This window comes from Prionailurus bengalensis, chromosome C1 (genome assembly GCF_016509475.1).
Source record: "Prionailurus bengalensis isolate Pbe53 chromosome C1, Fcat_Pben_1.1_paternal_pri, whole genome shotgun sequence".
Taxonomy (NCBI): domain Eukaryota; kingdom Metazoa; phylum Chordata; class Mammalia; order Carnivora; family Felidae; genus Prionailurus; species Prionailurus bengalensis.
The window spans coordinates 20483838-20509045 of NC_057345.1; the positions used below are offsets into that span (position 1 = coordinate 20483838).

Genomic DNA, 25208 nt, shown 5'->3' on the forward strand with positions numbered 1-25208 from the left:
CTCCAAGGTGTCTTGTCCTTGTTTTCTGCCTTCAGTGGTCTCTTGCCCCTTCAGCTCCTTTCTCCCTGCCGTCCTGCCCCCTGGAGAGCGGTCTGGTTGGCAGGGCCGTGGTGGAGTCCTCGTCCAGTGCTTACCTCATGCAGAGCTGGCAGGCATGTCCTCCTCCCTCCGGTACCCCCGGCCCTTGCCCAGGGCTGTGGGAGCTCCGCACCCTCCCGTGTCCACCATCCGTGGGCTTTCTCCTCAATGCAGATGAGTACTGATTGGCAGGTGGGGCTGTGCAGAGCAGCGCCCTGGGCAACCAGGGGTACACAGTTTGGGAATCACCCCAGCCCCGGCCCCTACCTTAGCCATCGGTCATGTCGCCGAGTTCCTCTTGCTGACCCCCAGCGATCAGGTCACCGCCCCGCCCCATGGCACCCCGCTTCTCAGGGCCCTCCAGGACCCTGCTCTCCAGCACGATGGCAGCATTTCTGTTGCTTTGCTTTCCTCCTGTTGAAGTTACGGCCCTCCTTGCCAAGGCTTGGCTTAAAAGCCACTTCCTTAGTGACGTCTTTCCTAACTTGCTCTATGGCATCTTATCATTTTAGTTGAACTAGCCAAGGATTTGGTCTCTGAATCCTGAGGGCCCTTTGTGTTCATCTTGAGGATGATCTTGAGGGCAGCTCTAGCTGCTGGCCCTCAGGGCCCTGGAAGCCTCTGTCAACTCATCCCTGACCCTGCAGGGCTGGGGTTTCTCCAGGGCAAGACAGAGCCACTCCCTCCCCACTTGAGAGCAATTGCATTTTCAAAACTCCGTTTTGCATGTTGGGATCCATCTGAGAGTTGGGGGGGTGGGGGGTGGAGTTCCTGTACAGAGGACAACCACACCAAAACAGAAAAAAGTTGTAAGGCCTGCTCCAGCCCAGCAGAACTTTAAATTAGCCTTGGGAAAACAGGATATAAAGGGGCCATAAAAATCACCGATAGTTATTGAGTGCTTACTGTGCTCTAGGCCTTGGAATAAAGTATCATTTATCCTCACCACAGCCCAATGAGGTCAGTGCTATGGTCCCCATTTTACAGATGAAGAAATAAGCACAGAGAGGTAAAGTGATTTGCTCAAGGGCACAGAGGTAGGAAGAGTGGAACCGTGTTCAAGCTCAGTAGCCTGGTTCCAGAGCCACCCCACAAGATGTCCTGGCTGGAGCACAAGGGGTAAAGTGGGGAGGGGCTGTTCTCCAAAGGGCTGGGTACTATGATCAAAAAGGAGAATGGAGTAAAGGGACACTCCTTTCAGTGGTCCCCTGAGATGGCTGCTGTCATTGCCCTTGTTTTATAAAGGCAGAGAGTGAGGCTTAAAGAGATTGTCGTTGATTCAAGTCCACTGGGGACCATGTGGCAGAGCCAGAAGTTTAAGCCAGACCCACTGGCCTCCAGGTCCCTGCCTCTTCGCGGTGAGAGTTGCCCAGTCTAAGTGCAGAGCGCAGCATGGAGGGACAGCGGCGGCAAGTGGGGAGACCACTCCTGCAGCTGGGGACCAGGGCGTGCCAGCAGACCGGGGTGTTGAAGGGACAGGAAGCAGAGTCTTTGGGGAGGGCCCTAAGGATGTGGGAGACCAGGACATCAGAGTGGGGTGTCTGGGGGTGAGGCTGAGGAGTAGGACAGCCCAAGAGTTAAAGTGTCTAAGGGAGGCTGGGCCGGTTGGGAGCACATTTGTGAACCGGACACAGGGTCACCCTGGTTGTCTGCCAGCACCTTCCAAAGCTGAGGAATGACAGATAAAAGTGGGGTGCTAAAAGGGTCCTCTGACAGCCGTGTGCACAGGCAGAGCTGGAGAAGCTGAATGGAGGCCAGGAGGCAGGGAGGAGGAGGGTTCCAGAAGAGGCTGGGCCGGTACTGACCCCTGGGAGGGCAACAGCGATGGGGGACGGGGACAGATGGGGATGGGGTGGGGCAGTCTGGGAACTGGCAGCAAGTAGCAGGAGGCCGGGGCTGTTCACAGCAGTGGAAACTTGGAAGTTAAGATTTGGCAGGTGAGGGGGAGGGGTGTGGAGACAGAGTCAGGGGACCAAGCAGCTTGGCTGTGGCCAGCGCTTCCCAGGAGGCACATGAGGACAGGGAGGGGCAGTGATTGTGGACTGTGTTGGAGAGGGGACACTTGTGGAAATGGACTGTGTTGGAGAGGGGACACCTGCTACCTACCACATGCCCGCTTGTGCTGGGCGCTCTCCTGTCTCTTAGAATAAGGCTCTTCCCACTTCTATCCACAGTGTGCAGGAGAGGAAATTGCAACTCAGCGTGTTTGAGACACCTGCCTAAGGTCACAAAGTGGCAGAGCGAGAACTCTCTCTACTAAGGGTCCTCTGACTGCAGTCTGCAACCCTTCCAACCCTGCTTCTTAGAAAGGTCTCTAACCTTGCTTTCAAAGCAAGTTCCTATCAGCAATGCAGCAGGCAGGGTGGGGGCACCACCCATTCCACAGCTGAGACAACCAAGGCTCTGAGGGGTTGGTGCCGCTCTGCCCTGTGGTACAGGAATTACAGAATAAGTCCGCAGTGGAGCTGGGGCCAAGCCCCGGGTGCCTCCCGCCCACCAAATTGTCTCTGGGTCCTCTGCAAGGCAAGGCTTCGCAGCACCCCACCCCACCCCCCGCCCCGGGTGCCGAGAGTCCAGGCCTGGTTTTGCATCGGGCCCTGCTGAGAAGGTGAGAAGGTGTTTCCTCCTCCTCCTCCTGGGGCAGCTGCTCTGGGCTGCTGATTGAGTCAGCCTTAGTCCCTCACTGCACGTCTCCTGAAGTTCAGCCCTGAAACTCGGCGGCCAGGGGAGCCGAAGTCACCCTACGAAGGTGTCTGAGCCATACTGGACTCCTCCAGGTAACATACCTCAGGGCCAGGGTTCCCTGCCAGTGTCCAACGGGTAGGCACTTCCACCTGGTATCCTGGGTACCCTCTGGGGCCTTGGGTGTGGGAGGAGGTGGGAGAGGGTCTGGGACTGGAACACATTGACCAATGGGTCTGTCCCATAGGGTCGGAACAGAGTGGGGAGGACGGGACACTTGGTTCTGCCTCTAGAAGGAGAAGGGGCTGCAGGGAGGGAGGCGCTGCTGGGGACCCCAGGCTCAGACCTGCAGGACAAGGGCAGGGTCGGTTCTGCAGAACACCCCCCACCTCCCTACTCAATCACACACACCCGGTGGTCCCCAGGGCACCAGAGCACACCCCACAACACAGCCCAGTCACACATACAGCACAGGAGGAAATACACAACGCTGTCACCGGAAAGTTACTGAACGTACCAACACAGACAACAGTCACCCACGCGGCATCACATTGTGACATGATGCACAGACACACACGCATTGATACAATATTCACACCCACACAATAAACAGCCTCCTAGATCCCACAGTATGCAGACTCTCACAAGGGCACAACGTAACACAGAGACCTCAACACAGCCTTGCACACCGTGCCACAGAAGAGCCCCCCCCCGACCGTGCATTTGCAACACCCAGCACTTTGAACACAGCAGATGTGCAGGAAGTATTGTTAACATTGGGCACATGGGCATTCACAGTGTCATACATGGTACTCGATATAGACATTCGGGAACCCCAAGCCCTGGGGTGAGGGTGGGGCAGCACGGGAGAGGGCTCTCTCGGGCTTGACTCAGCTGGGCGGGCACAAGCCAGGACCTGCCTGCAGAGCACCCTCTTCTCATCCTCAGCCTTGCCCGGTGCCCTGGTGTGGGAGAGGCCGGGAGGGGCAGCAGGGGAGGAGAGGCTGCCCAGCGGGCTCACGCCATGCCTCTGCTCTGCCCATGGCCCAGTCATGGGTCTCTTGCCGCGTTCGCATGCCCCTCTGAGCTTGGCAAATGTTTTCCTTCCGGAGTCACCATGGTACCTGAGCAGCCTGGGCGGCTTTGCCAAACTTGGCCTCCACCTCTGGGACCCCAGCCAGGTCCTGGGTCAGGGCAAGGGGGAGAACCCATGTGGCCCAGAGGAGAGGGGCTCAGGGGGTCGGGGAAGAGGGCAGGGGTGGCAGTAGGGGCATCCCTGGCTGGAGACCTCAGTGGGAGTGGGTGCAGTGGTTACCTCAGAGGGGAGGAAGTGGGGGTGTGGCTGGGGAGGAGATTGCTTCAAACAGGAAGGCCAAATGGGCCAGGGCAGAGTGGAGGTGAAGGGTGGAGGGAAGGAACCCATATTGGGAGGTTCCCCGGGGCAGGAGGGTGAGCAGATGTGTGTGTGTGTGTGCCTTCCCCATGTGTGTGCAGGTATATTTCTGCATTCAATTAATCAAACTTTTACCAACTATCTGTTGTGTATAACATACGGGGTTTTGGGGTGAGGCCCTGTCCCTATCTTCAAGGAGCTCACAATGCAGTTGGTGGAGGGGCAATTTCTGTGCATAAGTCAGTGTGATTTGTATGAATCTCAGGTCATTTTTGTCCCCAGGGTTATTATACATTCTGTGGGTCCTTGTGTGCAGGTTTAAGAAAATGTTAGGTACAGGGGCACCTGGGTGGCTCAGTCGGTTAAGCCTCTGTCTTCGGCTCAGGTCGTGACCTGGTGGTCCATGAGTTCAAGCCCTGTGTCAGGCTCTGTGCTGACAGCTGGGAGCCTAGAGCCTGCTTCAGATTCTGTGTCTCCCTCTCTCTTTGCCCCTCCCCCACTCCCACTCTGTCTCTCTCTCTCTCAAAAGTAAATAAACATATATATATTTTTTTATTTAAGAATATGTTAGGTACATGTCCTGGTCTGGGCATGGGTCTATATGGGACTATAACTGCATAGGGTCCTTTGTGGAGGAACATGTGTCCACGTGCCTGTCTATGCGGGTATCAGTGTGCCCATGTGTACACCTCCCCGTGGGTAGTTGTGTCTTCAGTGTCAGTGTGTGTGCATGTGTGACTCTGTACACGTCTTCAAGTGTGTCTATGCGTGTATTCATGAGCCGGTGTATGCACGTGTCCATGGGGGTGCATCATGCCACCTTGATCTGCCCAACATTTGGGTGTATATTTGGGCAGAAAAGGGCAGTCGGGGCTCCTGGGTGGCTCACTCGGTTAAGCGTCTGACTCTTGATCTCAGCTAAAGTCTTGATCTCAGGGTCGTGAGTTCAAGCCCTGCGCTGGGCTCCGCTCTGGGCGTGAAGCCTACTTTAACAAAGAAAAAGGAAAGGCAGTCAGCTCCTGGATGTGCCCCGTATTCGGGCAGGGCCTGACCTGACCTCTGGTCTGCCCCCAGGGAGCCACGTGTGCCCAGATGGGGCACTGCCCCAGCTGATGCCCCACAGGGGTCCCCCGTCTCAAGAGGGACTCTGGACCCTGCCCTGCCTCCTCATGGCGCATGAGCCAGAGCCTGAGACTGATGGACTGTTAGACCTCAGCTTCCTGACAGAAGAGGAGCAGGAGGCCATTGCCGACGTCCTGAAGCGAGATGCCCGCCTTCGCCAGTTGGAGGAGGGCCGGGTCAGGTGAGGCAGGGCAGGGGAGCCCAGGAGGAAGGGGCCCCAGCTCTGGGAGGCTCGGGTGCGCCAAATATCTGGGTAGTTCTTGTTTTTGCCCATTGGTTGCCTCCGCCCTTAGCCAGCTCAGCTCCTCACCCCTCCCAAGGTGGCTGCATGAGCTCTCTTACCAGCCTTCCTGCCTCCCAGCTTGCCCTCTCTGAGCCCCTGGTCATGCCGTGCCTGGAGCTCCCCGGATCTGTTCTTAATATCCCCTAGCAAAACCTCCTCTGTTTCCTCAGCATCTCATGTCAGGGCCAAGCTCCTAAGTGTGGTCTGCAAAGCCTCCCTGATTAGTCCCTGCCAGCCTCCCCGATCTCCTCCTCCACCAGCAAGCCCCACCCCTGACACACATAAAGTGTCCACTACAGCCACCCAAGTGCTTAACAGTCCCCGAACACACCCTTCACTCCTATGCTGTCCCTTCTTCCTGGAAGAAAGAGCACAGTGGCAGAAGAGCATGGGACTTACAAGTAGCCTTTGGGGACAGACAACTCTCAGCCATGTAACCTTGGGCAGCTTACCCGACCTCCCTAGCAACACTCTCCTCATCTGTAAAAGGGGCCTAAGGAGCACTACCTCATAGAATTAGGAGGAGGGATTATGCACAGTAGTCATTTAATGAATGCTAATGATTCTCCTTCTCTGCCAGGAGAACTCCAATTTGTCCTTTAAGAAGCAATTCAAATGTCACCTCCAGTGGGAAGGCCTCCTAGATTCCCACAGGCAAAGCTGGCCCTTCTCATATCCATCATGGCACCTACCTCATTATAGTGCACTTATCTACTCTGGATGCAGTCTTCCCACCAACCTGAGCTCCTTGACCCAGAGTAGGGATCGAGTCTGATTTGTTGTGTCTTTGGGTCCGGGTCCAGGGCTTGGCACAGAGTGGGTGGCAGGAATGTTGGTTGGGTGACAGCCATCCCCTCCCTCATCCTCCAGCAAGCTCCGGGCCTCGCTGGCAGACCCCGGGCAGCTGAAGATCCTGACGGGAGACTGGTTCCAGGAAGCGCGCTCACAACGGCACCACCATGCCCACCTTGGCTCTGACCTTGTCCGAGCCTCTATCCGCAGAAAGAAGAGCTCCAGGGGTGAGAGGAGATCCCTAGGGTCGGGCTGGCTGCACACAGCCCAGGGCACTGGGTATACATGGACAGGAAGAGAGGGCCCCTGGTACTGTGTGTCTTTGGGTGGGCACCACTCCTCCCAGGAGCAGGAGGTAAGTGAGCATCTTCAAAGGCCAGACTTCCTGAGACTGAGGGTTCACAGAACTTCTCACCCAGGCACGGGAGACCAGGCTCCAGGCAGCGATAGGGAGGCTGAGGCTGCTGAAGAAGAAACTGAAGAGGAGCTGGAGCCCAGGTGAGGAGGGGTGACAGGGAGGGGAGGGTGCCTACCAGTCCCCTGGGGCCTATCCCCTGACAGCCACCTCTCCCTTCTAGGCTCCCCACGGACGAGGCCCCCCAAGAGATGCTCAGCAAGGCTGAGGTGAGTAATGAGTCACTGAATGAGCTGATGAATGAATGGGATGTGAGAATCAGGAGATCCTGGTCTGGGCCGCTGTCATCCTCCTCTGTCCAGTGGAGCTATGGACCTGGCCTCTAAGGGAATCTCAGAAGCCGGCTATTAGAGGTGGTGGGGGACGGAGCTGGGCGAGGTCCAGGACTCAGACACTACTGTCTGCCACCAGTGGGACCCTGGGAGTCAGGCAGGGCAGGCCCCGACATGTGAGGGGGTGTGAAGTACAGGCCCAACTGGTCCTGCAGCTGCTTGCCAGCCCTGCCTTGAGGGCTGTGCTGAATCTGTCTGGAGTAGCCAGCTGGAGCCTCTGACCTCTGACCCCACTGCGACCTTTGACCCCTTTGTCACTAGACCCCACTGTGACCTCTACTCCTTGCTTCTTTCAGGAACCTGATTCTCCCTCACCATATGTCCCCCTAAAGACTTCAGAGCAGGAGGAAGAGCCCCAGGCCCAGGAAGGTGAGTGGGAGGGTGTGTATTGGGGAGTAAGGAGGTTTCGGGGATCAGAGTCTAAGTGACCCCAACCGCCTGTGGGGGTCACCTTCTCTCTCACCTTCTCTCTCTCTCTTTCTTCTCTCTCTCTCTCTCTCTCTCTCTCTCTCTCGTGTGTGTGTGTGTGTGTGTGTGTGTGTGGTCTCCTTGGGCGTCCCGCAGCACTGGGGCCTGAATCTGCAGGTCACCAGGGTCGCAAACCAGTCCCTCCACATTGGCTCAGGGGCGGGCAGGAGAGGGCCACGCTCAGCAGCTTGTGCCCCATCCCAGCCCCGGGCCCAGGGGCCCCACAGGTCTACGCGGTGGAGGCGGACCCGGAGCCCAAGCCGAGGTCGCGGGGAGAGGAGCCACCGCCTACTACAGCCCAGGTAGGCGGGAACGGCCCGCGGCTGCTCCCAAGACCCGGAGCGGATTCTGGGCGGGCAGTGCCCTTTGCCCCAGACTTTAAGCCGCCTGGGAAGGGGCTGGGAAAGAGGGGGCGCCCGGTCACTTCCCCCCTCCCCAGACCCAGGCGGCGCCAGAGATCCTGGAGAACGGAGAGGAGGCCCCGGGGCCCGGCCCCTCACTCGACCGCATGCTCAGCAGCAGCTCCTCCGTGTCCAGCCTCAACTCCTCCACGGTGAGGGGTGAGGGCGAGGACCTGGGGACGCGGGAGACCGGTGGGGAGGGGGGCGCCTTCCCTCCGTAACTCCGCGCGTGGCCCGGGCCTGACCCCTCCCTCGCCCCCCCCCTCCCCTGCGGCGACCTGAGCCCTGCCTGCACGCTCTCCCTGACCTGCACCCTCGCCCGCAGCTGAGCGGCAGCCAGTTGAGCCTGTCCGGGGAGGCGGAGGCGGGCGCCGTGCAGGTGTGCGGCTCTGTGCACTTCGCGCTGCGCTACGAGCCGGGCACCGCGGAGTTGCGCGTGCACGTGATCCAGTGCCAGGGCCTGGCGGCCGCGCGACGCCGCCGCTCGGACCCGTGAGTGCCCCACCCGCTCTCGCCGCCCCACCCCACCGTTCTTCGTGACCTCAGTTTACTCGTCTTCAAAATGGGGAGTATCAATGTCCATGGGAGGCGTGGGTGAGATAACTCCTGGGAAGCGCTGCACGGGAAGCCGTGCTCCCCCGGCTGGAGCTGGGGAGGCCCACTGGGTAGGTGCTGGGTAGGTGCTGGAAGGGCCCCCCCACTCAGCTCCAGTCCTCCCCTCCCCCTGCCTCAGCTACGTCAAAAGCTACCTCCTCCCGGATAAGCAGAGCAAACGCAAGACGGCGGTGAAGAAAAGAAATCTGAACCCGGTCTTCAATGAGACTCTGCGGGTGAGGCTGCGACGACCAAAAGACTCCCCCATTAATGAACCCGACGGCCCTTCCTGAGGGGGGCGGGTGGCAGGGACCGCCATAGTATGGTCATTGCAGGTCGCTCCGATCCTCCGTTCTGCGGGAGGAACGGCAGGGAGGCCCTCCGTCCATGCGTTCTCCAGTGGGTCAGTCTAGTGGTGGGCATGGCGCTAGTCCAGACCCCCATTTAATGGCCTTCGGGGCTCCCCCGGATTCCCTCGTGCAAGGAGAGCGGTAGGACAGGGGCGTACACTCCCGCAGCGCTGAAGCCGGGGCCAGCCGCGGTGGTCCATTAAAGCGCACTTCCTGTCCCCAGTACTCCGTCCCGCAGGCCGAGCTCCGCGGCCGCGTGCTGAGCCTATCCGTGTGGCACCGCGAAAGCCTTGGTCGCAACATCTTTCTGGGCGAAGTCGAAGTGCCTCTGGACACGTGGGACTGGGGCTCTGCATCCACCTGGCTCCCCCTGCAGCCCCGGGTGAGGCAGCTGGCCCGCATGGGGAGATCTCCCACCTGCACCCTACCGAGCTTTCCTCCAGCCCCACTCAGACTCCGCCTTAGGCCTCCCCTCCCCTCGGGGCTACCTTACTCGCCACCTTACTGCTCCCTTCGAGGGCCTGGCCCCCGACGGCCGGTTGGGTGCCCCCGGCTGGCCGCGCCCGGTCGATGTATGGAGACCCCACCCCTTTGCGGCCCCTTCGGCTTGGGCCTGCTCTCGCCCCTGACGAGACCGCCTCTCGCAGGTCCCGCCCTCTCCCGATGACCTTCCCAGCCGCGGGCTGCTCTCTCTGTCGGTCAAGTACGTCCCCGCCGGCTCCGAGGGTGAGTGACCGCCCGGCGAGAGGCCGTTCTGGACCGGCCCTGGGAGGAGGGGACCTCCAGTCGCGCAAGGGCGTGGAGCCTCGGGCCTGAGCCGAGCCTCTCCGCAGGCGCGGGACTGCCCCCCAGCGGGGAGCTGCACTTCTGGGTGAAGGAAGCTCAGGGCCTCGTGCCGCAGCGCTCAGGAACCCTGGATTCCTACGTACAATGGTGAGGGGCATCGGTACCTTCGCGCTTCCTTTCCTCCGCGCCCCCTCCTCGGGAGCGCCCCACCTCCGACAAACCCCTCCTAATCAACCACCCTTGATCCCCCCAGTCTGATCTTTGACTACTGAGCAGGGGTGAAAGGGACGACTGGAGCAAAGGCCTGTCAGGGAAGGACACCCTTGAGGAGCTGCATTTCAGAGTGACTGGCTCTTCCCTGAAAAGACCTGGAAGGCCAGGCTGTGGGGCTTGGCCCTGAACTTGCAGTTCAGTGGTTTTCAAAGTACCCTCTAGGGGTCTTCTAGGGGTGCCTCCAGGTGGTACCCCACACTCAGAGAGTGAAATGGAGTTCAGCGGATCAGGTTCTGAGCTGCAGACCCAGATTCCACCACGGACAGTGTTGTGCTTTGACTTTTTCAGTGATATTTTATCTTGCAGAAAGGGTTCTGAGGCTTTAAAAAGTTTGGAAACAACTTTGGGGGGCAACAGGGAGCCAATGAAGGTCATTGTGTGGGGAAGTAGCAGAAACATTACTCCAGGGTCTTGTGAATAAGAGTTGTAACTTTAATTTTTTATTTATTTATTTTTTGGGGCGGGGGGGGGGGGAGTTGTAACTTTTAAAGGCAGGAGGCCTGAGAGGTGGCTGGCACAAAGATCCCTGAGTTGGGAAGGTTTGAGGCCGAGGTCTCAGGCAGCAGCCAGGGGACATGGACATTGTGAGGGAAAATGGGTAGGGTTCAGTGAATGGTTGGTTCTGGGTCATGTGATTGCCAGCCCACCTCCCCCCACAGTTCAGTGCTGCCTGATGACAGCCGGGCCAGCCGCCAAAGGACAAGGGTGGTGCGACGCAGCCTCAGCCCTGTGTTCAACCATACCATGGTTTATGATGGCTTCGGGCCTGCTGACCTGCGCCAGGCCTGTGCTGAGCTCTCCCTCTGGGACCATGGGGCCCTGGCCAGCCGCCAGCTGGGGGGTACACGCCTCAGCCTGGGCACAGGTGAGTGGGGCAGGGCCCTGGGGAGATCTGATGCTGAGAAGCAGGGGCTCCGTGTGTGGCCTTGGGCACTTCTCTGCCCTCTCCTGGGCTTTGGTGTCCACTGAGAACTGGGAGTGGAAGTGCATAATCTGGGACCAGGCAGGTGTTCCTTGAGACCTGGGGTGTCCGGTGTGACCATGGCCTCCACCCCTGTCTGCACATATCTAGGCAGCAGCTATGGGCTGCAGGTGCCCTGGATGGATTCCACACCAGAGGAGAAGCAGCTGTGGCAGACACTCCTGGAGCGACCATGCGAGTGGGTGGATGGCCTTCTGCCCCTCAGAACCAACCTGGTCCCCAGGACATAGTTCTCCTATAAGCCACCCAACTCCTCTCGGGACCCCCATCTCAGGGCCTGCCCTTGGCTAAAACCAATAAAGTTTATTCTAAGGGCAGCAAGGGGCTGGTGTCTGTTTGGGGGTGAGGGTGATGTCGGGAAAGGGTGATGGTAAGTGAAGGAGAACAGGTGAAGGAACTTTAGACTCAGACGGAAAGACCTTAGGGAGCTGCTCCCAGGAGCCCCTGCCCCCACCCCTTACTTCGGAAGTTGCCAAGGCCCAAGCGTACACAGGTGTTCTGTTTAATAGTCTTTGCCTGGCGGTACTTGATATGCTTGGGGCATCTCTATGGTTGATTCTGCCCACTGGGGCTAGGCCTGGGCCCTACCCTGCCCCCCATCCACCTGGCCTCCTCCAGTTGACCCTGAGTCCTGGGGCAGGTATATCAGAAGCTTCTCGTGTCTTCTCCATTCATCCATCCTTGGGTCTAGCCTCTTGTCTCTGAGCTCTCATTCAGCCTCTTGGGGGCCAGGGGTAACCGGCGTGGATCCTGCTCGCTGTGCCAAGATGGCTCTCCAGATGCGGCATACCATCCCTCCCCTGGGGATAGCAGGCTCAATGTGGCTTGCCAGAATAAGATCCTGGGCCCTCTCTAATACCCACTGTCTGCCTGATGCCCTCTCTGTCCCCAGAGGACACTGGTTTCCCTGTAATTTCCAGGGAGGAATCCAGGCAGGCATGTAGCTGGGGGTCAGGATCTGACCAACACGAAGCCATTTGCATGGGTCATCCTTGGAGGGCCCAGGACATACCTGATGTGGGTGTAGATGAGGTCATCTCGAGTGGCACAGGTCAATAGGGTATGGAGGGTGAAGCTGTGGTTCAGCAGCTGGTTGCGGACAGAGACCCAGATGCAAAAACAGTGGAAGAAAAAATCAGAGAAAGATGTGTTCAGAGACTCAGGTACTAGCTGTGTAGTACCACCAATATGCTAGGGCAAATACCCCTTTCGGGGCCGCAGTTTTCTCATCTGTACCATGGTGGGGGGGTATACTAAGTGCTCTTCCCACAGTGAATTCTCCGTGTGAGGGGAAGAGAGAGGGGAAGTGAGAAGAGCTGAAAGATGGGCAGAGGTGGAGTCTTTGGTCGGTGGGGGTCAAGGATGGCCAGCACTCTCCCCCTCACCATCTGGATGGTGCCTGAATCCACATTCAGTTCCTGTAGCCACTGCACCAGGCCCTGATCCACTGTGAGAGCAGCTGTCAAGGAGGAGTCAGGTGGTGAATCCAGGGGTACTTCCTGCCAGAAGCTGCCTCACACTCACAGCTAGTGTTCACCAGCTCACCTGGGGGCTCGGAGGCCGGGGCAAAGATCCCCGCCTTCCCGCTGACCTGCTGTAGAGCTTGCTGCACCAGGGCCTGGCACTCCCGCTCCTTCTCAGCCAGGACATCTCGAAGCCTGTTGGAGAATGCAGAGGCTGGGAGAGTAGAATAGCCGGAGGAATGAGGGTGAAGCTGGCTCAGAGGGGATGGACAAGGCCCAGGGGCTTTACCTGTCAGTTTCTGCTCGCAAGAGGCTCAGCTGCACCATCAGGGGCGGGGATCCCTGCTCTGGTTCCCCAGGGAGCCGGCTCAACTGGACCAAGGTTTCCTGCTGCTTGGACTGGGGTTCCTCTTCTTTACTTGACTCCTCTGACCTCGGTGGGACCGCCTCCGTCTCCACCTCTGCCAAGCCAAGTGACTGGGGTGAGGTCAGGCAGGGAGGGAACGCCCATCTGGGATCCCCAAACACATCCCCAAACACTGGGGGTAAGGCGCAAGGCGCCAAGGCGCTGGGTACCCGCCAGGCAGTGCCAGTCTGGGATAGGCCCGTTTGGCCACGCCCCACCCGTTCCTTTCCGCCCCTGCAGAGCCTAACCCCTACGGGCCACGCCCCCTCCCGGCCCCATTTGTGCTCGTCACGCCCCCGAAGGGGTTTTACCCTCGCTGGCCAGCCGACCAGCTCCAATCGGCCCGCCTGGGCCCAAGACAGCCAGGGCTACCCGTACAGCTCGGCTGAGCAGCGAGTCCAGTACGAACATCCAGTGTGGGCGGATATGGCGCCTGCGGAGGATCTGCTTCACCTGGAGAGGGAGAAAGGGCGCTTGGCTGAGTCTCAGATAGAGGTGGGGCTCGAGTTGGAAAGCCCTAGAAAGCCTTCTGCCAAAGGCTAGTCGGGTAGGCGGACTTGGGGCCGAGGGAGGGGCTGGGAAGTTAGAACTGGATAGATGTCCCTTTCCCGCGGGCTCTATCTTCACAGGGAGGACATGCAACCTTGCAACACCAAGTCCTTGCACATTCCCAGGCACAGGGAACTCACAACCTCTTATTAGGCAGCCCTAACTTCAAGAAAGCTCCCTCACCGCATCCGGGAAGGCGAAGAGCGGTCCGTGCAGAAGCGCCGGCCCGAGGCCTTGGGCCCGCAGCTGCCCTTGCAGCGCCCGCAGCTCCTGGGCCAGCTGCCGACGGTTGGGCGTGTGGATGTGCGCGGCGAGGCAGCGAAGCAGCTGTTCCACATGATTCCTGCCCAGACGGGGACCCTGAGAAGGAAGAGGGGTTGTCAGTGGGTGTTGCCGCCTGAGTCAAGAGAGTTGCCGGTGGGTGGAGGAGTGAGGGAGGCGGTCAGCAGGCTTCCCGTCCGCGCTCGACCGCCAGGGAGCGCTGGGGCGGCCGCACCCACCTGTTCCTGCTTCAGGCGCAGATTCTCCGCCAGCGTGGGCAGCTCCTGCTCCAGCACCGAGGCCAGCATGGCCCTGCGCTTGCTCTCCTGGTGCAGCAGGCTCAGCCCAGAACTCTCCTCGGGGGACGTGGGCTCCTCCGCCCCGGGTTCCTCAGGCACCCTAGTGTAATGGGGAGCTGCCGGTGGAGGGCGGGCAGCAACACCGGCCAGCCACCTCCACCCCAGGGTTTGAATCCTGGCTCTTGTATTTTTATGCCTACCTCACAGGGATACAAGAGATAAGCCTGGCACTGAGGCGGCACAATAAATAGAAGTCAGAGCATCTGGGAGGGGGCACCAAATGCCATCCTTGCAGGTGGCTGGAGGTGCCAAGGCCGGGCGGGGTGGGGGGGCTTCTTCTGGAGGGAGTACAAGGGCAAACCCAGATGAGGCAAAGTCACTCTCAAGACCCTGGGCTCTCACCGGAGCTGGCTGGTGTCTCCATAACTGAGGCAGCGCTTGGGCGGACTCGGTGGATGCTGAAAGGGTGCCTGTGGGCACGGGAATGTCTGGGACTGGGTGGTCGAGTCGGCCGACGGAGTGGGGCTGGCTGAAGGGGCATCTGAGGGAGGGACATGGCTGTCAGCATGGGCCCCCGTTCAGTCTTGTCACCTCCACAGCTCCTCTGCCCTCACCCCAGCGTGCCCCCTCCCTCCACTTGTGTAGTACCTGAGGGCCGCGGTGCGGGTCTGGGGGAGCCAGGGCTGCGGCTCCTCTTCCCAGGCTGCAGGAAGGGGTCCCCCAGCAGTGCCTGAGCACTGGCTCGGAGACGGGGGTCTGGCTCAAAAGTTCGGAGAAGGAAGGTTTGGGCCTCCGCTGACAGAGAAGTGGGCATTGGCGGATGCACCTTGTACATGCCCACCTGGGAAGGGTCGGGGAGGGTAGACAAAGGTCAAGGTTTAGAGGTGTTCAGGGCCCAGTCTGTCCCCACCCGACCTCATGAGCCAGGCCATGGGGGGGGTCTCACCTGAAACATGGCGGCTTGCGGGCTCCCTAGCTCATGGAAGGGTGGGCGACCTGTGGCCATCTCGATAACAGTGCAGCCCAGTGACCAGATGTCAGCTGCCTTCCCATACCCTCGTGGGCCCTGGTCAATGATTTCTGGGGCCATATACTGTAGGGTCCCTAGGGCAGGAGCAGTAGCAATAGGGCTCACCTAGGCTTGATCACTGCGGGGATGGCAGGGGGCTCTATCATCCTCTGGCCACCTGTGCCCACAGTGAATTCTATCATCCAAACAGTTCCCATCACCTACCCTGGTGGTCAAACACCTGTCCTGAGTTCCCTCACTCATCCTAGGCTCTATCATATTCTGACTCCTTCACCCCCTGGAGGTTCCATCATATATCCTGGACAGCATCATCCACTCTGAACTCTGTCCCACACTTTAGCCCGCATCGACATTTCTGAGCTCCATTTCAGGCACTTAAATTCACCATCATCAGCTATCCGAGCTCCAGTTCTAGATTCTATCACCTCACCTCTGGCTCAATCACCAGCCCTGGGTTACATCCCCCATTAGGGCTCTAACTCCGTGGCCAGGAGAAACACCATTCCCTGAAAGGTCTTAAGAGTTCTTCTGTCCTAGGTCAGCACCCCACTCACCACCCCACACCCCACTACCTGTGAAGGTCTCAGTGCAGGGTGTGATGCCTGCCAGCCTCTTGGACGTGCCGAAATCAGAAATCTTGAGCAGCCCACTGAAGGTGTTGATCAGTACATTGTCCCCCTAAGTAGAGTAGACATTGTGCTCAGTGCACATCAGGCTGGGCTTCTGATGGCAAAACCGGACCCTATCCTGGGATCCCATCTCCTAGAATCCCAGCCTGACCCCACCTCTATCGGCCTCCTCCCTCTTCGATCCCACTTATGACTCCTGGGACCTGGCACCTGGTTTGCCTTCAGGTCTGAAGTTCTTTCCTTCCCTAGGGAGCCTCCTTGATTAAATTCCCCACCCTTTGCAAAGGGGTCTGCACTCTTAATTTAAACTGTCAGTCTCTGTCTGGAGCCACATCTCCTCCTGTCCCCCTTCACCAGTGAGCCAGGGTAGGCCAGCTACAGGGCTTACCTTTTTTCATTTTTAAAAATTATTATGATGATTATGCTTTTTAAAAAGTCAGCTTTATAATTACTTTATAATAAAAGCCAAGGATATAATTTACATACAGCAATTTTTACCATTTTCAGAGCATAAGTCAAATGGCTTGGACAAATCTATACAATTGTATAACCACAACCAAAATAATAATATTGAACATTTCCATTACCCCCAAAGGATTCCCTCATACTCTCTTTTTTTTAAATGATCTCAGGAATAGAACTTAGTGATTCATCACTTACATATAACCCCCAGTGCTCATCCCAACAAGTGCCCTCCTTAATGCCCATCGCCCATTTAGCCCATCCCCCCACCCGACACCCCTCCAGCAACCCTCAGTTTGTTCTCTGTATTTAAGAGTCTCTGATGGTTTGCTTCCCTCTCTGTTTTTATCTTATTTTTGCTTCTACAGGGCTTACTCTGATGTCGCTCTCTCTCTTTTTAATTTAATTTTTTTATTAAAAATTTTTTATATTTATTTTTTTAAGAGAGAGAGACAGAGTGCAAGTGGGGGAGGGGCAGAGAGAGAGAGGAAGACACAATCTGAAGCAGGCTCTAGGTTCTGAGCTGTCAGCACAGAGCCCAACGTGGGGCTCGAACCCACGAACCATGAGATCATCACCTGAGCTGAAGTCAGACGCTCAACCGGCTGAGCCACCTGGGTGCCCCTAATTTAATTTTTTTTATTAAAAAATTATTTTTTAATTTATTTTGAGAGAGAATGAGAGCAGGGGAAGGGCAGAGAGAGAGAGAGAGAGAGAGAGAGAGAGAGAGAGAATCCCAAGCAGGCTCTGCGCATCGGCGCTGAGCCCAATGCGGGGCTCAAACTCACAAACCATGAGATCATGACCTGAGTCAAAATCAAGATTTGGACGCTTGACTGTCCACTCAGGCGCGCTCCCTCTTTTTTAATGGTTATTTATTTATTTTGAGAGAGAGCACGTGCACATGAGCAGGGGGAAGGGCAGAGAGAGAGAGAGAGAGAATTCCAAGCAGGCTCTTCGCTGACAGCAAACCCGTGAGATCACGACCTGAGCTGAAACCACGAGTCGGATGCTTTAACCTACTGAGCCACCCAGGCGCCCTGCTTACCTTGATGTCTCGATGCACAATGCGGTTGTCATGCAGGTAGCTGAGTCCCTGCAGGATCTGGCGGGTGTAGAAACTGATGGTGCTCTCGTTGTCCTGCAGGGGTCCCCACACTGACCGCAGCAAGGAGGACAGGCTGCCTGGGCAGAAGCAATCCGAGGTCATCACTGGCGCCCACTTACTCCCGCCCTCAGCTCTCTGCTCAAGGCCGGGGCACACCCATGCCATGACCCAGACTCCATCACCACCCAGCCGCACTGTGTCAGCTAATGCCAGGCTACGCCACCCACACACGCTAGGATTCATCTTCCCCAAGGGTTTCCCACCCCTCCCTGGCTCCATCCCCATGCCCCACACTTCCAGTTCCACTTGCCATCCCACGCAGGGCAGGTACCTCCGGGCACTTCCTCCATGAAGATCTTGAGGTAGCCGCCCTGGCTGGCGGAGCCCAGATAGCGCACAATGTTCTTGTGGCGCAGGCGTTTGTGCAGCGCGATCTCTTCATGCAGGGGTTGAGAGAACCTGGGGGCAGGTAGGGAGAGACCAACAGGCGAGCTTGGGGCAGAGACGCTCCCCCAACTCCAGCACCAGCCAGGCCACGCCCCCAGGACCTGCCCCAACCACACGCCCCTCTCGGACCTTCCCCACCCTATCCGTCACCCAGCCCACAGGCCCCTCCGGACCCTTCCGCCCTCCTGGTCCCTGCCGTTCTGCCCACGGGCCCGGGCCCACCGGGCATCTGTAAGCCCGACCAGGAGGGCATCCGCGGTTCCCGCGCCTACAGTCGCGCCCACAGGACCCCCGTCAACTCGTGGTCCCGGCCACCTGGGCCCCAGCGAGCGCCGAGCCCCGCCCGCGCGGCCCCGCACGCCGCACCTGCTGTCCCGCTCCGGGATCTCCTTAATGGCTATGCGCACCCGTGTGTGCCGCTCGCGGCCCGCGTACACCGCCCCGTAGGTGCCCTTGCCCAGCACCAGCCGCTCGCCGGTCTCCGTGTACTCGTAATCGAACTGGGGGGCGGGGGGGGGGGGGCAGGGGGGGATTGGTGAGATGGGAGCTCAGCAGGGGCCCGGGCCCTTCCTCCTCCCCGCCCTCCCAGCCCCCTTCCTCACCTCCAGCACCTCCCCCACGCCCTCCGCCTCCTCTGTGGGCACCGTGGAATCCGGATTCGTCACCACGGCTTGGATCAGGCTGCAGAACCTGAGGGTGAGGGAGGTCAGGCCCACGGGAGGGGTAGCTTGGGCGGGAACCGTCCCCTCCGATGCCCGGGAGCACCCAGGGGACATGTCCCTTCCTTTCCCTCACTCCCCTGGCAGGCCCCACCCCCGCCGCCCTCCGAGAGGCTGCGCGCACCACTGGCAGTGCCCTCCGCTGGGGAAGCACAGCTGCACGTCCTGCGCCGGTGGAAGCGCGTAGAGGAAGCAGCAGCGCTCGTCTCTCTTCGAGGTGCTGAGAAGGGAGGAAGATCCCCAGTGAGCGCCCGGTGGCTGGCAGCGCCGCCCCTCCGGGGAACCTGGACGCCCCTGGTCTCGCCCCTCACCTGACCCCGCAGATGGAGGCCACTGGGAAGGTCCAGCTGGATGGAATGTCCTGGGAGAAGAAGGTGGGTCTGAGGGGGCCGCTGGGGACTGGGAGAGTGGCTTGGGGATGGGAGAAAGGTTCTAGAGAAGGGGTGCACAGCAGTGAGGGGTGGGGGACCTCAGCGGTGACCTCACCTCGGTTTCGGGCTCCAGCAGGCTCAGGGTCACTGCGCTCACCGGGTCAGCACCCTGAATCTCGAGCCTCGCAGGCAGCAGCACCTTGTTCATCTCCAGGACCAGCACCTGCAGGTGATGAGGAAGGGGCTGGGTTAGAAGGGGCCTGCCCCTCTCCCAGTCCCACCCTCCCACTGGGCGGCCTCACCATGCACTGGTCCCCTTGGGGACAAGCCGTCTTGAGTGGCTGACAGGACTGTAGCAAAAAGCGGAGCCAAAAGTGGGCACGGTGCGGGGGTCCTTCAAGAGGCTCTAGCGTGGGTCTGAAGTGTTGGTACAGCAGGAAGGTTTCCATCATGGACACCAGGTACCTGCAGGCACGGCCTCGTCCTCAGCTCAGCCCAAGCCCCGGCTGGCACTGCCAGGGAGAGCAGACTGGCTTGGACGAGGCCAGAACATGGGCACTGGGTACGGCGGGCACCGGTCTGGAATAGGCCATGTCGTTGGCTCCAGGGCTCAGGCTGGAATGCTAGCGGACATAAGCGCGGGGGCTGGCAGCCCAGGCCGGGCCAAGACTGTGGAGGGGACCACCTACCATATGGGAGCATCGAGCTTGTACAGCTGCTCTGCAGCCAGCGCCACCTGGGCGAGGTCATTGGCGAGGATCTGAGCTCCCAGGTAGAAGCCTACATCCCAGTAATACTGCATCTTTTCCACACAGCCTTTTCGGGCCAGCAGGCAGCCCAGCTTCACGCCTGGGAGAGAGCGGGACGGGTCCTGGGGAGTGTGGCGGCAGGTGTGGGCAAAGCCCAGGTGTGGGCCACAGCATCCGTGTGGGCGGGAAGGTGGAACTAGGTGAGGGGCGCGGTGAAGCGCCCGACTCTTGATTTCAGCTCGGGTCACGATCTCACGGTTTGTGGGCTCGAGCCCTGCATCGGGCTCTGCGCTGAGAGCACGGAACCTGCTTGGGAATCTCTCACTCCCTCTCCCTCTGATGCTTTGCCCCTCCCCACTGGTGCATTTTCTCTCTCTCTCTCTCTCTCAGAATAAATAAACATTAAAAATTATTAAAAAAAAAAAAAAGAAATAACTGAAAACTTTAGTGGGACTCTCGGATGGGAGTAGGAGCTTCGGCACAAGGAAGGTTTGGGGAACAAGTGTGTGCAGAATTCAGTGTATAAGGAACACAGGTGTGGCCTTAGGCACACCTGTGGGTTCAGGGCTCATGAGGGCCCAGGACAGGTGTGAGGGTCCAGATGTGGGTTCGGGAAGAATAAGTCCAAAAGGGGACAAGGCCAGTCCCAGCTCCGGCCCAGTGTCCTTTCTGCCCGTGCTCTCCCCTGGCCCCTCTGAGGCCCTGCCGCTGGGAGGAGGGGTGCAGGACAGACTCACCTATGAGCTGGAGCTCCTCAGAGTCCTCAAAGCGCTGCCCGGCAGCGATGAGCAGCACAGCTGCGTTGATGCCCGAGTGGAGGCTGGGCTCCACATCAAAGGCCTTGCGATACCTGGGGTGCGGGTGGGGACTCAGGGCTGGACTGATGCCCACAGGCCCGTCCTTCAGCCCACTGTCTACCCACTGGCGCCCCTTACCAGTGATAGGCCTGCTCCCGGTGCCCGGCGTCCTGGAAGCCAGAGCTGAAGAACATGTCCTTGTAGACACGGCCGCACATGCAGTACAGGTCAGGTGCCACGGAGCCCTCACACTGTACCAGCGGCAGAAGCACAGCCAGGGCCTTCTCCCGGTCCCCAGGCCTGTTCCTCCTAGGGAAAGGGGAAGATAGGCTGGGGACTTACCCGATGGCCCCGCCCCCTCTCTACCCAGGAACCCCTAGACCCTGAACGGCAGGGCCCCTTCCAGAGGCCTGACGGGAATGAACCCAGAATAGCTGTGACTCTGGTCAGCACGGACGTCTCTAGAAGTAACGATCCCAGAGAGAAGTGATTCCTAGCAGCTGTGACTCGGAGGAAGCGTGACGGCTCCAAGGGCAGCAGCGCCACCCCCACCCCACTCCACCCCAGAGGCAGCAGTGACAGGACAACAGGGACCATTTGACCTCGGTGTGACCCTGGTCAGCAAATTCCCTGAATGGCGCTGATCCCAGACTGCGGTGACGTCACACGGCAGAGACCCATGTCCTCAAGTGGCTATGACCTGAACGTGGCTCTGCCACTCACCGGTTGAGGGCGAACGTGTAGTGGAAGCAGACGTTGTGCTGCTGGGCCACGTCACAGGTGGGCAAGGCCTGCAGCGTCTCCACCAACTCGATGATGGCTGAGTAGTCCTGCGGGAGGGCACGGCACACACTGGCACGATGGCCTCTGGGGGGGGGGGGTCCCATCGGCCCCCAGACCCTGAGGAAAACCTTGAGTTGGGCTCCCCTCCCATCCCTGACACCCCATCTTCCCACCCACCACACCTAAGGCCCAGGAGGCAGTGTAGACCCCACACCTTTCACAGAGAACCGACCGTGTGCCCCAACTTCCCTGCTGCTCTGGGAGACAGCGACATGATCGTCCCCGGCCGCAAGTAAGGAAACTGAGGCTCAGAGACATCAGGTAATTGGCTCAAAGCCACCGGTGACTGGGGGGCACAGCCCGGGGATGGACTGGGGCTCCTCTGACACGGAATACCGCTGCCCTGCCTGCCTCTCTGAGCACCACACACCTGCACATCGCGGTAGGAGAGCAGCAGGTTCATGATGATGTCGGGGCTCAGCAGCTCCACGCTGTCCAGTCTCCGCTGCAGGCGAGCCAGCTCCTGCCGCAGCTGCTGCCCGCAGAACCGCTCCCGGGCCTGCCGGATGTCCTGCCGAATGGTCTCCCGGAAGTAGCCACTGTCGCCCCCAGCAGAGGAGGGAGGGGGAGAGAATGATGGGGCCTGTCCCTCAGCCCCAGCGCACTGGGCCCTCACCAGCCTCCACCTCCTGCGCCCTCTCTGCGCCCCATTACCAAGAGTCCGTGGGCGTGGCCTCCAGCAGGCGGGCGAGCCGGCCCACCAGGGGTGTTAGCAGGGCCTCCGTGCCCACCCCGGCCTGTACCAGCCCATCAGCCAGGCCCCTCAGGAGGCCTGCATCACCGCACAGCACCCGACCCGTGGCTGTCACCACATAGGGGATCAGTGTGTAGCTGCCAACACAATCCTGGTGGGAGGGAGGCGGGAATCAGTGCAGGTCAGGGGTCAGCACCAGGTCAGAGAGGGGCACTGAAGTGGTCAGAGGTCAGCACCAGTGGGGATGGGGACAAAAGAGAAGGGGCACACTTCCTGAAGGCTGGCCGTAGGGAACAGAGGCCCACATGGGGAACTAGTGAGGTCAGAGGTGACTGAGGAGGCCAGAAAAGGTAGTGGAGGTCAAAGGGCACATTGGAGGGAAGGGTGGATTCTGCTCACCGAGTTCTTCTGGAAAACATCCTCCTGCAGGGGACAGTCAGATACTGGTATTCTAGGTAGGCACCACCCCGGGCCCTGTGCCTACCCCCACCAGCCACCTGGCCACCTACCCGAAGGGCCTGCAGGTCGGGGAGGTCAGCCTGGGAGCAGAGGAGCACGTTGTTGGTCATGCTGAAGCTCTCACGCACGCCGAGGTGGTAGAACAGGGAGGGCTGTGCCAGGGAGCTGCTCACCTCCAGCACCACCACATCTGTGGGCACAGAGGTGGAGGCTCTGAGCCTTGAAGCCTGGCTGGGTGGGGAAGGAGCCTGGGGAGCCACCCTGGCTCGGTCGGTGTTCCCATGTGACTCCCGCAGGGTCCCGTTTCGCTCTGGGTCTCAGTTTTCCCCTTCTAGGCCCCTCTAGCTCTTCTACAGGACCGATGATCTCTGTGGTGTTGCAGGAGAGGATTGGGCTCAACGGGCTGGGACCCTCATCCCGCTGTTCAGAACCAGTGAGCACTGAGCATGGAGGAGAGGAGCTGCGCACCAGCCAACAGCCTGTTCCGCGCCATTCGAAAGGCATTCGAAAGGTGTGGCGCAAACACAGAAGTCCCCTACCCTGAGTCCTCAACGCAGTCTCTTGAGAGGGGCGGGCACCAGCAGTGTGTTTAGACAATGCTGTGCCTGTGTGTGTATCGCTTAATGTTTCTACCTCTGCGAGTGACAGCGGCTGCGAGGGCCTGCGTGAATCAACATATGTGCGATTTGTGAGTCTAAGAGTATGTGTGTCTTTGTGTCCTCGAGGTCGCGTCAGCCTTCATTTTTAGGCTGCGATTTTAGGGCCATCGGGCAAGCTCGGTTCCCAGACTCCTGGATGAACAAATAAGTGTCAGGGGCGGGGCGCCTGGGTTGGCGGAAGGGAGGGGTGACCAGAGCGGGAATAGCCGCCTGTCTGGCCCCGCCCCCGAGCGACCCAGCCCTGCCTCCAGTTCCGCCCACTACCTCGCAACCACTGGGGCCTCACAACCTAAACCCCCTCGCCCAGAATCCCGCGCCGATGGATCCCTTGGCTTTTCTTTCGGCCTCTCTAGCCCGATCTTCCCAAGTAGTATGCTACCTCCCCTGAACTCCAGCCCCCCAAGTACGGCCCCTTTCCCTACTCCAAGCTCCACCTCCCAGGATCCTCCCTCACGAGCTCCGCGTGAGATCGTCTTGAGGCTGAGCCCTCCAACCTCACTCCTGAGATACCACACTCTGTCCCGCTCCCAGCCTCGCCCCAATCCTAACCCCAGGCATGGTGCCGACTCCAGAGTGCTTTAAGCCCCGATCCAAGGCCGGCCGCGCTCCAGATCCCCTAAATTCCACTTTTATCATGGCCCTACCTCGACCCCTCAGCCTAGCTCACCTTGTGCCCCCCAGACCCCATACCCATCTGGGGGTCTCCCCGGAATCGCCGAACCACGCCCCCTTCGGCCCTCCCCGGGACCCCCAAGCCCCGCCCCGGCTCCTGAGCCCGCCCCCAGCGCGCCCTCACCCGCGTTGTAGAAGGAATCCAGCGCCGCGGTGTCTCCCAACGCCAGCGTCCCGAAGGGTAGGCTGCGCAGCTGAGGTCGCGGTCGCGGCCCGGGGAGCTGCGCGCAGGCCTCGCGCAGGCAGCGCAGGGGCAGCGGCTCCGCCTCGGCTCCAGCCTCGGGCTCCACCCCGGGCTGCGGCTCCCGGGTCAGCACATAAACCACGCTGAGCGGCCGGCTTCGCGCGCAGCCCCGGCCGGCGGGCGCGGTGGGGGGCCGGCCCCGGCTCAGCGCCTCGGCGAGCGGGTCCTGCCAGCAGCTGCCGGCGCGCTCCAGGGCTCCAGACCGCTGGCACGGCCCTGCCATGCGGGGGCGCTCCGGTGTCAGGCGCCCGGCTCTGGGCACCCGGGGCGGGGCAAGAGCCAGTGGCTACGGATCCAGGGATCTCAGGATTGGGAATCTCCTACGAAATCTGGAAACCCAGAGTCGGTCAGAGGCCCTGTTCCGGGAATCTGGAGCCCAGGGCCAAAGCCAGGCTCCGACCAAAGGTCCTGAAGATCTGAAGTGGGGATTGGGTCCCGAGAATCTGGGGCATCCAGTGATCCGCCGCTCGGAGTCCCGGGAATCGGTCTGGCCGTGTCCACCACCCGGACTCCGCAGGAAAGAGTCCGCCGTCGCTCTCTCCTGCCCTCACATGTAGGCCGGGCCCAGCCCTTTCCCGGCCGACTGGGAAAGCTCCACCCTCGGCCCTGGGGCAGCGCCGCTCCCTAGCGGCCCGGGACTTGGCCTCTCCCCTCCCTCCTCTCCCGCCAGAACCTCTGAGACTGGCCGCTTCCGGAACAGCCTGTGCCCCTGTGCAGCCAACCACTGTGGTCTACTACACGGCAGGAGCTTTTAAGATGTGTGCCCAGGCAAGGGCTAGGAGGGACTTGTGAACTTCAGAACCCGCCCCCCCCCCCGCCCCCCCGCGCCGTGCAGGTGTCTGTGGGATGAATGGATCTCCAGAGAAGACCAGGGTGTGCAGAGCACAGCGAAGGACATACATTCTCCAGGGCTCCACTGCGCAGGCAGAGGGACTAGAATGGGAGAAACCTGCTCTTTTGCCTGCCAGGAACATGGTACTTGGCATCTGAGCCCAGGCTTTATTTTGCCTTTTGCCAGGAGGCTGCTTTCCCCAGCATCCAATCTGCTGTGGAGCCTTGCTGACCTTTGACCTCCACCCAGAATATGACCATGGGACCTGAGTCCCCACACCCACACTTCTCTTCCTACCCGAAGAAGAACCCGAAACCTCAGCCCTTGGCCTGCCACACCCGCGCAGCTCCCCAAATCCCTAACCTCCTGGTGTTGGTGAGGCAGCAAACCTCAGTGGGCTCTGAAATCAGGAACTGGGGACTTCGTCTCCAAGATCACTCAGTTCCATGATGGAGCAGAATGCAAGCCCACGACTGTCTGTCAGACTGCAGTTATGTGCTCTGTGTGTTGCTCTGCCACTTTCTAGAATGTGACTCTAGCGAATTAAGTGCTTAATAAACGCTA

At 59.8% G+C, this 25208-nt stretch overlaps 2 protein-coding genes across 3 annotated transcripts; one reads left to right on the forward strand and one right to left on the reverse strand.

The window, feature by feature from the left end:
- Nucleotides 1-2727: 2727 nt before the first annotated feature.
- On the forward strand, nt 2728-11268 carry SYTL1 (synaptotagmin like 1). The gene is made up of 15 exons (XM_043574181.1): nt 2728-2855; nt 5228-5456; nt 6429-6577; nt 6770-6848; nt 6929-6974; nt 7394-7466; nt 7770-7867; nt 8005-8118; nt 8292-8458; nt 8700-8796; nt 9134-9292; nt 9558-9636; nt 9744-9843; nt 10629-10834; nt 11042-11268. The coding sequence occupies exons 2-15, from the start codon at nt 5266-5268 to the stop codon at nt 11179-11181; spliced, it is 1698 nt and encodes a 565-aa protein (XP_043430116.1). The 5' UTR covers nt 2728-2855; nt 5228-5265; the 3' UTR covers nt 11182-11268.
- On the reverse strand, nt 10432-25208 carry MAP3K6 (mitogen-activated protein kinase kinase kinase 6). Of its 2 annotated transcripts, none has more exons than XM_043574180.1 (29): nt 23693-25208; nt 22288-22427; nt 22178-22201; nt 21739-21929; nt 21455-21623; nt 20965-21071; nt 20380-20550; nt 20182-20294; nt 19385-19544; nt 18998-19160; nt 18811-18918; nt 18636-18685; nt 18449-18544; nt 18208-18295; nt 17972-18105; nt 17490-17617; nt 17099-17235; nt 15532-15637; nt 14876-15033; nt 14578-14770; nt 14332-14470; nt 13870-14029; nt 13553-13729; nt 13132-13273; nt 12704-12875; nt 12497-12609; nt 12337-12410; nt 11964-12040; nt 10432-11751 (listed from the first exon to the last, which is right to left on the reverse strand). In XM_043574180.1, the coding sequence occupies exons 1-29, from the start codon at nt 24033-24035 to the stop codon at nt 11661-11663; spliced, it is 3924 nt and encodes a 1307-aa protein (XP_043430115.1). In that variant the 5' UTR covers nt 24036-25208; the 3' UTR covers nt 10432-11660. The 2 variants fall into 2 exon arrangements, with proteins under 2 accessions (XP_043430115.1, XP_043430114.1); XM_043574179.1 differs by having other exon boundaries at nt 17469-17617.